This window comes from Trematomus bernacchii, unplaced genomic scaffold (genome assembly GCF_902827165.1).
Source record: "Trematomus bernacchii unplaced genomic scaffold, fTreBer1.1, whole genome shotgun sequence".
In the NCBI taxonomy this organism is placed as follows: domain Eukaryota; kingdom Metazoa; phylum Chordata; class Actinopteri; order Perciformes; family Nototheniidae; genus Trematomus; species Trematomus bernacchii.
Window position 1 is genome coordinate 466,520 of NW_022987531.1, and position 15,374 is coordinate 481,893.

At 42.6% G+C, this 15,374-nt stretch overlaps 1 protein-coding gene across 1 annotated transcript in view; it reads left to right on the forward strand.

Annotated features, from left to right (window-relative positions):
* ttc27 (tetratricopeptide repeat domain 27) overlaps positions 1 to 15,374 on the forward strand; it is a 74,883-nt gene that overhangs the window by 13,178 nt on the left and 46,331 nt on the right. The window contains exons 2-5 of the mRNA XM_034122400.1: positions 844 to 1,027; positions 2,317 to 2,440; positions 10,636 to 10,776; positions 12,629 to 12,731. Of these exons, the coding sequence (XP_033978291.1) occupies positions 844 to 1,027; positions 2,317 to 2,440; positions 10,636 to 10,776; positions 12,629 to 12,731 (552 nt within the window). The remainder of the gene's footprint in view (positions 1 to 843; positions 1,028 to 2,316; positions 2,441 to 10,635; positions 10,777 to 12,628; positions 12,732 to 15,374) is intronic.

Genomic DNA, 15,374 nt, shown 5'->3' on the forward strand with positions numbered 1-15,374 from the left:
TAGAGCAACACCACTTTCATCCACTTGTTATGAAACCATGCCATATAACATTAGTAAATAGGTTGCACACTGCACTATTGCCAATACACCATTATTTTACCAGTGGAATTCCATGATTCTTGACATAATACTACGGCGAAGAACAAAACAACCAGGCGTGTAAACTATTTTTTGACCAAAATTAGCCTTTTTTTAGAAGGGAAACACAGGAAATGCCACAGGGGAAACCAATGTTGTTTATCTATTGTATTATTGGAATACAACAAAGAGCGGCAGCTTAATTTAGAAGAAGTTTTCAGTTTTATTTCTTTTTCTGCCGCTACAATGTTTTTGTTAGGGCATTTAACGGGTCATAACTCCCTCTACAATATCCATTTGATAAACATCTCCTTCAAACTGTAGGGTTCTCCTAACATCCCTAATCTTCTTTATCTGCAGTGTTTACTCATGCCGATAGACCCCACACACACACTCACACTCACACTCACACTAGGCAATGATCTGTTCCTTCCAATTAAAATGGTTTTTAAAGAGTTTCAAGACGGGTTAATGAAAACCTCAACTCTTAAATAATTTTAAAGGGTTTGTACCAATGTGTATCTTTCTATAGGCCAACAGGCACAGGGATCTGTTTATTTGGGTTCTGCATTTTTCAAAAGGGTTTACTGTAAATGCATTCAATCGTAGTGCATAAGATTTCCTGCAAAAATTCATATTTATCAGATATCCTTATGCAGTTAAATGTTGCACCTGCAGTAGCAATTGCATTGTTTTCATGTGAACTTAATTTGAACTAAATGGTAAGAATGTCCTGAATGTGAACTCTAATCTTGGTTCTTCCAGAGGCGGGCCCTCTGCTGAAGTCCCTGATGGAGGGGGACTTGGAGGCGGTCCTGCTGAGCCCCCAGGTGTTGGACCTGCTTAGGGGAGATGGCAGCTGCAGTGAGGGGGAGGACATCGAGGCCTACCTGGAGAAACAGGTGCTGCAGTACCTCACCTGTGGCACCAACAATGAACACACCAACAGGTCAAACTTTATTTTTAAATTCCATTTTAACTTTTTTTTTTTTACAATTTTGCTATTTTGGACCAATGCATGTGAGACGTTAGAATGTTAAGAATAAAATAATAAAAATGAGAAAAAAAAACACCACTAGTAGAAAAACAGCAGGAAACTAGAGAAAATACATTAATTCATTACAATAAAATGAGTGATTAGACATAAAGTAATATTTGATTCACAAATTCAATACAATAAAAACTAAATTAGATAAAATAATGTAAAAAAATACGAATTCTTAATTAAAAAGGACTGGCTAAATAGTTTGGTTTGAAGACTTTTACACTCCAGATCCTCAGACAAACAGCAGAGGCAGCCTGTCCGTCATTTCCAATAAATGAGTTGCTAAATGATGGAGCCATTATTCTTTTAACACCACTGCTAACAAAACATGATCTATCATTAGCTTGTAGTCTACAGCGATTGAGGCTAGCTTGTTTACAATGTCCTTCTGTGGCCTGCTGTACTGGCCATCCGTCAGACATTCAGAGGCTCAGAGTACCATCTGTTTCTTCAGCAAACAAAAGAAAAGTGAACTCCAAATTATGAGATAACTTTGACATCAGAGGACTCATTGGGATTTCTGTAACAAACTGTAATTGATGGTATATAAATGAGTGTCTTAACATTGACCTGAGGAGTTGTGTTTGGCAGTGAGAGCAGTTGAGCACGAGAGTGCTTGTTTTCCATTTTGAATGATGAAAGCTTAACATCTGCCATTTTTGCTCTCTGGGGCAAGAGCTGTCCTTTGTAAATGTTAAATGCAGCACATTTTGTTCCTCCTCCATTTGGATCCTCTTCCTTTTTTGTGTACACCTTCCCTCATCTCCTCAGTCCAATAGAAAGACTGCAATGCATATCGCTAGTCGTGGCCTGACTCTAAATCCCTGTCACTATACCTTTTTCTTCCTGGTTATCTGTACATCCGGGTGTGAATGTGATATCTCAGGAATTAATTGATGTAATTTTCTTCATATCAAACATTCAATGAATTCGGAAATAATTGCATTTTGTTTCAAGGTCAATGTATCCTCACATAATGTTTTTGACCATTACTCTAGAATGTATGCGAATAATAAAAACTTCTCTGAAAATGTCCAGATAGGGTTAGTGGCAAATTTCGCACGGCCAAGGATTTAAACTACAACTTGTCTGGCTGGAGAACATTGTAGTTGTGAGCATTTGAGCTTCTGTAGACGTGATCTTTTCTCTCCAGTCTTTCTGTCTGCTAACCCAGTGTGTGTTCTCTGCTGCAGGCAGCTGGCGCTGATGGCCCTGGCAGTGTCCTGCCTCCACCTGTTTGCTCAGAGTAACTGGACCGGTCCTCCTGTCTCCATCAGTATCTCCGACCTGCTGCCACCGGCCCTGCTCTCCTCTGAGGTATGATGCTGTCTCATCTCTCTCCTCTGTTTGTGTCTGTCTCTGATTTGATATCTTCGCGTCAAACTAACTCTTAAGTGCTGATAAGTTTATGTTAATGGGAATGTTACCAAACCATTAATGAAGTCCTCAACTGAAAGCATGATGGGTAGGTACGATTTTCAACACTTCTTTTTTGGCAATTGTGTAAAAGTAACAAAACAATTAAAACTGGACTCTTGACAAAATGATAAAAGGAGATTAGGAGAAAACTTAACATTGCTTTGTTAACGAAGAATACAAATATTGCAAAACGAAACAGAAGAAAGAAGTAAACTATATACACGTTAAATAGAATAAGATGAGCGTAAGACAGAATGTAAAATTAAATACTGTACAGTTGAATAAAATACTGCTTATTGTAACAATAAATATGTGTACATTGTGTATATTTAGCGCTTTCACACCGGAGTACTTTTCCCTTTTAGTTCCGATAGTTCCTGGGATTTTGCGTTCACACCAAAAAGAGAACATAGTTCATGAGAACTTTCCCCCCCTTTTCAGTCCCTGCTAGAGAGGTGGTACTTTCCTGGGGAGAAAAAAGTTCAAATTTCTGATTGGCTGGGCGAATTGCAAACCACGCCCCGTAAAACTCTGAAAAGTTTTGTGAAGCCGCCATTATATTTGCTGGCATTAGCATTATTAGCATTAGCCCCGCGCACCAACGGAGAGAGAATAACTTATGGCAACACAAAAAAAAACATGGGAGCGGTGGAGTGATGAGGAGGTGTCGGCGTTCTGGCGATTTACTGGCGTTCTGGCGATTTACTCAGCCGCTTCTACTGAAGCCAGTCCCCAATTCCGGGGACTTCCGGCCGGGGACTTCGGGTGGCATTATACGCCGTGAAGTTGTTTGCGGCCTGCCAGTAAACCCAAAGCAGAAGAAGAAGAAGTGACGTCAGTGGCTTCATTTGCGTAATCTTCCCTCAGGGACTTATTCCGGTGTGAACGTGATCTGCTCTTTAGTTCCATGGGGGAACTAAGTGCTGGGAACTAAGTACGGCAAAGTACTTGGTGTGAAAGCGGCTAATAGCCGCATTCACACCGGAGTACTTTTCACCGTACTTTTCGCGTTTAGTTCCGTTAGTACCCCTTATGTCGCGTTCACACCAAAAAGAGCACTTAATCTCGCAAACTTTTACCCCCATTTTTAGTGCCTGCTGAGAGATGGTACTTTCCTGGGGGAAAAAAGTGCCCCAGTTCTGATTGGCTGGGCGAATTGCAAACCACGCCCCGTACAACTCTGAAATGTTTTGTAGAGCCGCCATTTTATTATTCTGGCATTAGCATTATTAGCATTAGCATTCGCCCAGCGCACAAACGCAGAGAGACTAACTTATGGCAACTCAAAATAAAACATGGGAGATGAGGAGGTGTCGGCGTTCTGGCGATTTACTCGGAAGGCTTCAGTAGAAGCTGCTGGGAGTCCCAGGAGCTTCTACTGAAGCCAGTCCCCAACTCCGGGGACTTCCGGCCGTGGCTCATTTGCGTAATCTTCCCTCAGGGAAAAGTACTCCGGTGTGAACGCAATCTGTACTAAATGCCCTGGGGTAATAAGTGCCGGGGCACTGAGTGCCGGCACTAAATACGGCAAAGTACTTGGTGTGAACGCGCCTAATGACACGATATGTTTTGGTACTTTTCGTAGCTCCTCAAAGTAGGGGTCATCTACACCAGTGGTTCTCAAACTTTTTTCAATAATGTACCCCCTTTGAAAAAAAAATTCAGCCAAGTACCCCCTGATCAGCGCAATAACAATTTGTTAGGTACACAATGCCTATATAAAGAGGTACAGTACAGCGCTGCACCATCAGTGTCTGATTTATTAAAACAACAACCTTGTAACTGAGAAACACTTAAATGCTACGTTTCAAATGTTTACAATCCATCACTAAATTCATGGCAAACCAATTTTAACATCATGCAATAACACTAAGACGACATTAGTTGCATTGAACTGATCTTTTTAATAAGTTGTACTTACAATTTAGTGAGAAACATGGGCTTGCGCTTCACTGAGGATCTTTGTCATTCTGACAGGGAGGCAACTGCAGTTATTACACTTTGCGTTTTGAAATATGTGTAACTCTGTTAATATAAAACCCACACTGCTCAAACTTCGTTACTTTTCCTAAAATGTGTATATTTATTTATTTTGGGGCGTGGGGAATGAAGAGAAAAAATATATATGAGCATTTTATGAGCATGGGATTTTGACCCCTCATATATATGCATAATGCTGCGCTATACTTTGTGGCCACACGCCGTTGCCAAGCAACGCTTATTGTTTAGGTCCTTTGATAAGCAGGCAGTCATATCATTAACTAGAACTAGCTAGATCTGATAGATTTGGACATAAACGCGAGTGAAGTATAACCGGACGCGAGAGAGAGATCAGAGATCAGATCAGCTGCTGCTGACGGAGAACACGCAGCTCTTCCGGATCACAGCTCCCCCGCTGTGACGGACCGGTGAGGGGAGCAAAATACACTAAGAGTTAGACCTAACACACTTAGCTAGTTTATTTACTCTGGAACTAGCTAAACTAGTTATAAATATATTTATTTTTTACTGTCGGGTCACTTATTACAGGTTCAGCGAGCTGCACGAGACTGACGGGCTGTCAGGAGAGAGAGAGGAAAAGAGAGCACCCTGTTTATTTTTCCCATTTTATTATCCAGAATTACTGTAAACTTTTGAATAAAGTAGTTAATCTACTATTAGTAGTTTGTTTAAATGCATTACTTATGTTGGTTTTTTTCATTAACATAAAATAAATCTCACGTATCCCCTGCAGTACTCCAACGTACCCCTAGGGGTCCGGGTACCCCCATTTGAGAACCACTGATCTACACCACAAGACACTACAGAGTTATAAAAAATGTCCTCATATGAAATGTATTGGTCCTGATGTCACTAACAGAGGATGGATCTGATCACCGCAGTGTCGCTGTAAATGATCCTAAATAAAATGCTAGTGCTCAACAGGAAGAACTAGGACAGGGTCTGCGGCTCTTTAAGCCCTCTACTCTGGCTCCCTTGAGCTTAGACAAAAATAAGAAGGAAATAAAATACAAATATTTGTAGGACTTTTTATATTTTGTTGCACGGTGGAAAATGTTTCGTATTTTGAGGTGATACTGTGACACATAAAAAAACGGTTTTAATTAGGTCAACTCAAATATGCGTTGGAGTACCAAACACTGACTCCAGGTACTCATCTGAGTACCTCACTGGGAAAGTTGTGTGCACCTCTGGTTATATGCTTTCACAGCAAACGATGCTGGCTTACCGGTATGTTTGATATGTGGAGAGAAGTTGTCAAAGGTGCTGCAGCCTTTACGCATTGGAGGAAAAACACGGAAGAGGAAGACAGCTGACGATCTTCAGTCATAATTACATTTGTTAACTATGTCTAGGGTTCAGCTATATGTTTTATTTATTTTAAAGTGGGCCCATTTTAATTTTATTTATTTTCTTCAAATGTGCAGAGGACTCCCCGAGTTTTATACACTAAAGGTGTGGAAATTCTCTGGCGTGACGTTTCACTGTCAAGGGGGGCGATATAGCGTGTATGTAATTACATTGCAAATACTGACTTGAGCCCCACCACTGTATGGGTTAGCCCTACCATAGATTACCCAACACAAATACTCTGGCGCCGCCACTCCCGGTCGTACTCGGTACTCTCTCTTTCCCTGCCTCAGCGGCACGGTGCAGGAGATCTGCAGTAATGAAGCGTCTCTGGGGTCCTAATTACAGCAGGTTGAGGAGACTGCTTCCTCCAGGCGCTGAAGCTGAATGGCGTGTCTCACAATGCCATAACACCAGGATAGATGGCCGTTTCTTTTGTCAAAGTAATTCCTTTGGCATCAATTATTTATCCATGCTGTCACTCCAGGAGCCTGTGTTATAACACTGTGTACCCTACATGCATAATGGCACGGGTGAAAGGGTTAACAAAGATGGCTCATCGTAACATATTCAGCTGAAAATGATTTATAATACAGCTCAACAATGATGCCGTCTCAAAACATGGACTGCTACGCCGTCCTGACACACAGAAGCTCCCTCCAAAGCTTTGCTTCCTGGTCACACCCCCGTTACATCCTGACCTGATGACTGCAACATCATTCTCCGCGGTTACCATGCCTATATCCAGGTGTGCACATAACTTTTTGAGTGAGTTACTCAGATGAGTACCAGGAGACAGCGTTTGGTACTCACCCCACATGAAGCGTGGTGTTAATAAGTGCAGTCTTCCTCACTGTCCTCCTCAGTGTCTCCTTCACTGTCCTCTATTTACACTTCTTGCATGCTAGATGATGAAGATGATGAAGATGCACCTCCCTGTCTCTTTGTAAGCCTCCAATTTGCTTTCTCCAAAACTTGTTGCCAAAACTGTGAAGTCCTTGCATTTCCTGAGGCCAAGTTGAAGGATCAAATACTAAGAAATTATCACATGACTTGTAGTCATATCTGATTTCAGAGGTGGGAAGTAACAAAGTACATTTATTCAAGTACTGTACTTAGGTACAATTTAAGATACTTGTAGTTTACTTGAGTATTTCTATTTTATGCTACTTTGTACTTCTACTCCACTACAGTTCAGAGGTAAATCATGTACTTTTCTTCCACTACATTTATTTAATACCTTTAGTTACTTTACAGATGTGGATGAATGATGTGAAAATATAATCAAGTGTTAAATCAGACTTTAGTTCCACCTGGAGTAAATTCACAAGCTACCCTGCAGTAGCCTATACAAAGTCATTCAAACTAATTTTTAAACACTTTAATGATCAATGATTATAAAACATATCATATACATTATTATGAAATGGACCAATCTGCAAAATGACTACTTTTACTGTCGCTACTTTAACTAGGTGTTGATGATAATACTTTTCTAATTTTACTTGAGTAACACTTCATCCACCTAACCCTGTCTGATTTCAAACTCTTCCATTAACAGCCTGAGTAAGTTTGCATCTGTGTGTTTTACTCCACTTTGTTGTAAATAAAACTGCAGCAGCTTGACCACAGAGCGTGAACGTTGTGATCAGCTGATTTTGCGCAGTTCTCCAGTGTGTGCGCGGGGCACAGAATGTGCACAGGGGAGTCTCCCACCGCAGCCAGTTGACGTAGTTTTGGTACAATTCTGTTGTACACACCGACGTTAACAGCAGCTCCGTCTGTGCACACGGCGACCAACTCTGTCGTCCAGTGATCTAAGCCTCTGCCTCCTGTGAAGCTTCACAGGTCCGTCGGTTATGCCCTGCGCGGCACGGCCAGCACCCAGTTCAATCAGTCATAGAAAGTCTGAAGATTTTAGCAGGGAGCGAAACGGCAAAGTGGCTGCTTAATGTCTTTGTTTTTTTTGGACATGTCTAATAATTTACTCCACTGAGTATTGACAAGAAACATGTGTAGGCGAAATATGTGTTTTGTTTTGATGACCTATCAGGTACGCAAAGGCGCGTTGTGACACAAGTGACGTTACGCATTTCAGATTGTTGCCGCGCATGCGTACCTGCGTACCAGTTATGTGCACCCCTGCCTATATCTTCAAAACACTTAAAGGGCCCATGTCATGGCCATTTCCACTGATCATAATTACATTGTTGAGGTATACTAAAATAGATTTATACTGTGCAATTTTCCAAACTCACATTGGTTTCGCATACAGCATCTCTGTCAAGCATGTGTATTCAGCAGTATTCACTTTCTCCACTAAACGACTCGTTGGAGCTCTTGCCCCCCCCTCCCTGTGAGCCTAGTGTGCTCCGATTGGTCAGCTCGGCCACTCGTTCTGATTAGTCAACCACCAGAGAGGCTGCGCCCATGTCAGTGCTTTTCCCGGCTGCTCTCAGCGTAACATCAGTCTTATCATGGCGTCGGTACAGCGGTATATTTTATATACATATATATTTTTAACTGTTGTTATAGAAGAGTGTGACGGCCCCAGGGCCTTTGTCTTACGATGGGGTGGAGCTGAAGAAGCTAATCAGCACGATCACGGACACCTCCGGACACTACGGCCCCAGTCTCTCTCCAAAGCGGCTGCAGGAAGACTAACTCTGCGATCCTCTCAACCACCTATCTTTGCATTTACCACAATAAATGTGCCGTGGTTTTGTAAACTCGTGTATGTCTCCTTGTCTTTCCGTTGTGGCCTACGAGCTACTCTCATAACAAAGAGTAAGTTATTTTTACCCGTTATAAACTACTACTGTTTGATGAGAAATCAAATCATGGTTTGCTATATATGAATTCAGGAAAGAAAGGATAGGCCTACTAAGTATTTCCATTAAACTTTATTTTTAGAAATGTACAAAATGAACATAAATATACATATATACACGGTATATCATCCATTCCTCCTCCTCTTGCCTGCGCACAGCCGGTGCGGTGCGGTGCCTTTTACCACGAGGCCTCAGTAGTAGTAGAATCCCTTCCCCCGTCATGGATTGTCCGCCAGGATCTGGCTGGACGAAATCAAATGCAAATCACAAAATATTAGAGAAACTTAGTTGTTTTAGATTCGTTAGTAGTAGTTGTGTAATGAACAGCTTGCCTGCTAATATGCTAACCTAGCTTTGTTTACCTTGGTAGCTAACACGATATGAACGTTAGCTTGGAGGAAAGGCAACTATAATGCAGTGTAATAAAACTACTATGAACAAAAGCTAGTGGTTCATATTAGGCTAGCAATAACGTGTTTATAATTGCAATCGTATACGGGTATTCTGCTACCATACAATGTAACTTGCATGAATACATTGTTTTGCGCTAGCATACAGCTAGCCTCGTTAGCTACATGCAGTATATGTACGGTAAACCGGAGTATACTGTATGAGTATTCCGTGTGTGTGACTGCAGACATTCTCCTGCCATGACAAACATGTAAGGCCATCTGCTGACATTGTAGTTGATATATTTAAACGCTAGCAACGTAGCATCACAAAAATGTTTTTCTGACCAAAACTAGCTCAAGCTCCGTGTGTTAGATCGCTACGCCAGCTATAATGTAATTACGTTTCGCGACTGACCGGCAAATCACCCGCAGTATACTGTCAATAGGTATTTTGTGTGTGAATGCAGACATTCTCCTGCTATGAGATACATGTATGCAAGGCCATCTGCTGATATTAGAGTTGATATATGGAAACTCTAGCAACTTAGTTAGCACAGTTAGCACTGTGTCAATGGCTTAGCAGTCCAACACAGTTTACACATTTAAACAGTCTTGTTTGATAAATACACAAATAACAATGCAAACTTACAGGTTGTATACCCAGATCTTCCCCTGCTCCAAACGGTCCAAACAAGCTGTGCATATCCGGCCTCAAACTGGGCAATGTTTTTGGAAGCTTTCGTCTGTGAAATGCCGGTTCTTCGAACCTCTGGAGGAGGAACACGCCGCTGCTGGTGTGGCCATAGCTCTTCGGGATTGGTCTATTTCGTTCCGGGTACCGCATGACATCAGGCGGTACCCGGAACTAAATGGAAGACTCAAATGGGCAGTGACGTATCTCCAACGAGGCGTTTTGGGGAGGTATTTTCTGTGTTAGAGTTTTACTCGCTACAGGGTGTACTTTGAGGGTTTTGACTCTGCACACCGTTTACATGCATAAAAACCTTCATAACACACAAGGGGACGGGTAATAACCGGAAAAGCATGACATGGGAGCTTTAAATGTCACAAACTCTGCTGTCCGCATGCTTACCCCCACTGAACTGCACCCCCTCCCCCAATTCTGTGACCGCCTCCAGCAAAATACACACCTACCTACCCGTCACCTCAGGTCTGCTGATGCTAACCTGCTGCAGACCATCAGGACTAAGCTCCAGACCTGGGGCGACGGGGCCTTTGCTGCAGACCCCCCCCCCCACTCCTCCAGGAACCCCCTCGACATCTGAAAGGCCAACACTTTGACATCCCTCAAAAAAGCCCTTCAAAGCTCACCTTTTCACTCATGCTTTTGACCTCTAATCCTCCACTCCTCCCTCCCTTTCCTCCTTTTTGTATCAGGACTTAACCCTGACTTGCTTGTGAAGCAGCTTTAATCACTGTGCAAAGTGTGAATAATTATCTATTTGTACTATTATTATTTATATTATTCAATTTAAATGTGCATATCTTTGACTGGCAGCCACAGGCCCTGGTGGATGCGATCCACTCCAGCCTGCTGATAGACGGGGAGTCTGTGTACAGCTTGGTGGCCAACCCCCTCCTCCTCCTGCTGGCCAGGGTTATTCTCACCAAGTGCTCCTCAGAGATGGACAGCCTCCAGGTAAGATGCTCTTTCTGTCACTACAAACTCCTCCTGATCAGTTATTTTTTAGGAGTTCTAGTCAACTGTTAGCACTTCAGTCCCTGAACATGTTAGCCTATTTGATGCTGCTGGTGAAGTGCCCATTGGGATGTGCCTGTGCCCCTGCTTCCTGGTTAAAGTGAGTCTATGCATGTGTTTACGGGAGCAGAGCTACAGTCAATGCAGTGCTTAAGGTTCCATGAAAACTGTATGGCTTCAATAAGGTTTGATGTGCAATCCCCAGGTTTGATGAAGGGGAGAGAAATCCCCACTGGAGGGAACATAGGGATTTCAGCATTTGAGCCACAGCCGCACTATTATTAGCTGATGGGTTAGCAGTTTTCTTACATCACAAGCCCAGCTGGTATCTTTTTTCATGCAACACTCTGCCTCTTTTCGTTTTTATCTGCATGTGTGTTCATTGCTTATGATGGTAAGATCTTTACATATAATGAGCCAACATTTAGAGAAAATTGTCACCAGCTTTGGCCAGGAAAACAAACCAATCTCGTTTCTTAATAGGTTCCTGCAGTGTGGTTGAAGCCACTTACTAAACTGCGTTAATTGGCTCTTCCTGCCAGTGGTCGCGTTAACCGAATATTTTCCGTCTATGATTTTTAACAATGACGGGAAAATCTGAAAGCAGTACGTCATTTTGACAGATTAGAACAAACTCGGAACAGCGCCAAAGTTTCCCCGCAGCGAGGCTCCGGCGCAAACAGTTCACGAGCGTGTGCTCCCCCCCCCCCCCCCCCCCTCATTGACAGTTTACGAGCATGCTCTACCTCACACCCCACCCCCCCCGTCAGCGCTCAACGACTTGTGTACAGACCCGACGGGTAATAATGGATTATGACGGAAATGTTACGATCCTGTCCTTCAATGAAAAAGTCTAACCCCCCCCCCCCCCCCCTCTCCTGTACCCAACTCTGTTCATCTATATTCCAGCAGTGTCTGGCAGCCGCTCATAGCCCAGTGCACAACAATAAATAAGGAGGGAGAAAGAGAAGTAGTGCCAGTCAGGAGACGGTGTGCTTGTGAATGCTGACATGATGAAGATATGTGTGAACGGCTTGGAGTGTGTTTGTGTGTGTGTGCTGGAGCATATTGATTCAGTGGGAAAGACGATTAAACCTTCATGTTACCATGCAACAGTGGATGGGGTCATTTTGCATTGGAAATGAGGCCTGAGAGATCCTCTCTGACACACAGATCAGATATTTACATGGTTCACTGTCCCAGAGCTGAGCGGGAACAGGAGGGTACGGGGGGTGAGGCGGGAGGGGGGGGGGGGTTTGGTGTGATGTGAGGGAGAATATAGCACTTACATGGCTGCAAGACATTCAGTTATTCTCTCCCTGCCGCTTTGTGTTCTGGTCAGACCAAAAAGCAGCAGGGTGTTTTTAATGTGTGGTCAGCACTGAGTCACAGCACACAGCTCTCTGGTAGTTTGTGACAAAAAGGCCTCGAGCAGCATGTGATGAGTGTATTTAATAACCCAATCATGTACTTTCAGAGCTAAAGTTGTATTGGAATATTGAAATCATAAGAAAAATAACACATTTCCATTTTATGATATACAACATTTTCTATAAATGACATATATAATGTAATGTTAAAAAGGAGCTCTCTTACAAAATATGTGTCTTGTTGGTTCAAAGCTGTTTAATCGTCTGACAGCTCAGGTTTATTTTACCCGTCAGGTGTTTGATCTCAGCTACTCCATCGGGGAGCACAATGTATCATAACTGATGGAATGACTTGTGGATTATTTTTGTGAATTGAGAAGTTGTCGTTTAGTCTAACATGTTTCACTTTTGTGTTATTTCAGATGCTGCCCTGGTGGACCCTGCGCTACATCCGCCTGCACCAGCAGATCCTGGAGGCCTGCTCTCCTCAGCTGCTGGACCTGGCCCAGAGCAGCATGGACAGAGGTCTGTGAACACTGTGGTGGACATCCCTGTGCTACAGCTGTAACAGCACACGGGGGGGGGGGGGGGGGGGGTTAGGAGTCAGTCTCCGGGGCACGTTTGAGACAGTGGACGAATCCCAAATGCACAGGGATCTGTTTCTCTTCCGTAATGTAAAAGACACAGTTGTGCAAGTGTCAAAGACTGAAAAAAAGATTCAACACTTTTGCACTACGGTATTGGACATTTAATTGATATGTTATCCACACATTTTAAACCATCTCATGGTAGAATAAAGTACTATTACTGCTTTATGCAAACAAATATGTTGGCGCCATTTCTGCCCAGCCTGTATTAGACTGTAATCTGTGTGGGTTCAGCGATGATGCGCTGTGCTGGCTAAAAGTCAAAACTGGTAGAACCTTATTACCGGGTGACCCTTTGTTATTTTGCTAGAGCCCCCTTTGTTTGCACTCATTTTATATGAAAGCATTATTTCACACAAAGCTGATGTTGGTCCAAATGCTCTCTTAGTTTGATACCAGTTTGTGTTTGTGACGCACACATGTGTGGTAGTTACAGGTTTACCATCAAAGGGGTTCAAATGAGGTGTAATATATTGTTGAATTGTTTCATTCATCATTAGTTACTTTATTAGGCTCATTTCAGCACCGGGCAGTGTGCACAGAATAAGTCAACCATGACAAGCGTCTCTTTACGTGGTTCATGTGACATATTCATTGGAAGTCTTTTCTATATGTTGTTGTTGACAGTAGATTTAATAGATTTAGGTTTTGATGAAAACTATGAAAGAAAAAAACCTAAAATGTAATTCTGTGTTAAACATTTTAATTGAAAGGATGGATTTAGCCCATGGGGTGCAATTGTATGACTCACATGTATGTACAGCATAGCCTGTGATGCTAACTGTGGAATTGGGACAAAAGGCACTGAATAACTACATTTGTTTGGAGGCTTTTTTATTTTTATCAGAACAATAGTGTTTGATTAATTGGTTCAGATATTATTTTGTGCCTCAGTTTGTGAATTTTAAGCTGGTTTCCGTTTTATTGTTGGAGCCAATCAGCAGGGCTTTTATCAGAGGACATTTGACATGTTTAATTAATTACTGAAGTCCTTTTTTTTCTTTGGAACGCTGCTTGATGTGAGTATATTGATTTAAATCAAAGGGTGTGTTTGTTGCAGCCTGTGTGTGATAGTTAAACAGTGAATGGTGAGCAGTATGTGCAGGCTGCAAAACAGCCCAATTCATATTCCTGAGGAGCAGTCAGTTTAACAATCCTTTTATATTTCACTTGAAGAGAGGGTTGGGATGTTGTGAAGAGCATGCAGATTTTCCCGCTCTACACATCGAGCAGCGGCTGCCATGAGGCTTCATTTCACCATTATTGGGACCAAGCATGTTCTCAAACTCTTGAAAAAGTACTGATACAGTTACGTTATTGTTATGATTCTCTCATTTAATGAGCATGTTAACATTCTCACACACACACACTTTCTATTTCGCATTTGAGTTATTGCAATATATCACATTTCAAAGTTTAGGTTCTTAAAACACAAAATGTAAACTTTATCAGTCCAAAAAAACAAAAAACATTCCAATTATGTGTTTATAAAAATTGCTCAGGAAAGCTTTACATTTCCTAAATCCAGGACAATATTTAACATGATTGGTCCAGTTTTTACATTATGGGGTTTGTTTAAGGTTAGGTGTGTGCTCCAAGATGGCAGCGCGTTGATTTGTTTCTGTCTCTGTCTCTGTTAGTGTTTGTCTCATTCTCTTTTTTTTTGGTATTGACTACTTCTTGTGCATACTGACATTTTATAATTTTTATTTAGCTTTTTAGACCCGTTTTTAAATTGGTCTGCTGCGCTTTTAAAACGTTTTAAAAGTTTTTGGGCTGTTTTGTGCCGGTGCCTCGCTGTGACTGGATTGTTTGCTCTCTGCCTGAGCTCTTTCGGACTGTGGATTGCTGTCTGTCCTGCCGTGCTGTCGGGGGCTGATCGACCTGAGCTGCGGATCCTGAATTGGGTGTGTTGCAGCACAATGTTGCCTAAAGCTACCCTTGTGTTCGCTTTTTTCCTGGGATTAATTGTCAGCCCTCATGTCGGCAAAACTGACGGATTGCCTCCCAGCGATGTCTCTGTTCACTTCGGACATTCGGATGGTGGAACCTCTGGAGCGCTGACTCCATCGTTTTTACCAAAAGCTGACGTTTCATGGCACGAAATGCGCTCTCCCGTATGCCCTTTTGACTCTGGACTCGCTAATATCGAAGGATCGGAGCAGCCCCGCCCCCCTGAGGAGTGACGCGTCCAGAGCCCATGTGAAAAAATCATCTTCCAGACTGTTAATATTGTTACTGCTATTACTCTGGTAACGTTAACATTAACCCTGGTCCTGAGTGTTTCTCTGCTTCCTTTCATCATTTGCCAACTCCGAATGAGTTTAGCTGTAGGCAAGGATTGGGTTTTCTGCATGTTAATGCTAGAAGCCTAGTGCCCAAATTAGATTTCTTCAAGACCTGGTTTTTAGACGTCGACGTCGAGGGGACGCTGGCGTGTTTTTCGCCGCTCTTCATGCCGACGCTTACTTCTCGTGTCTACCACTCCCTGCCATCAATCTATTTAATTCCCATACACAGC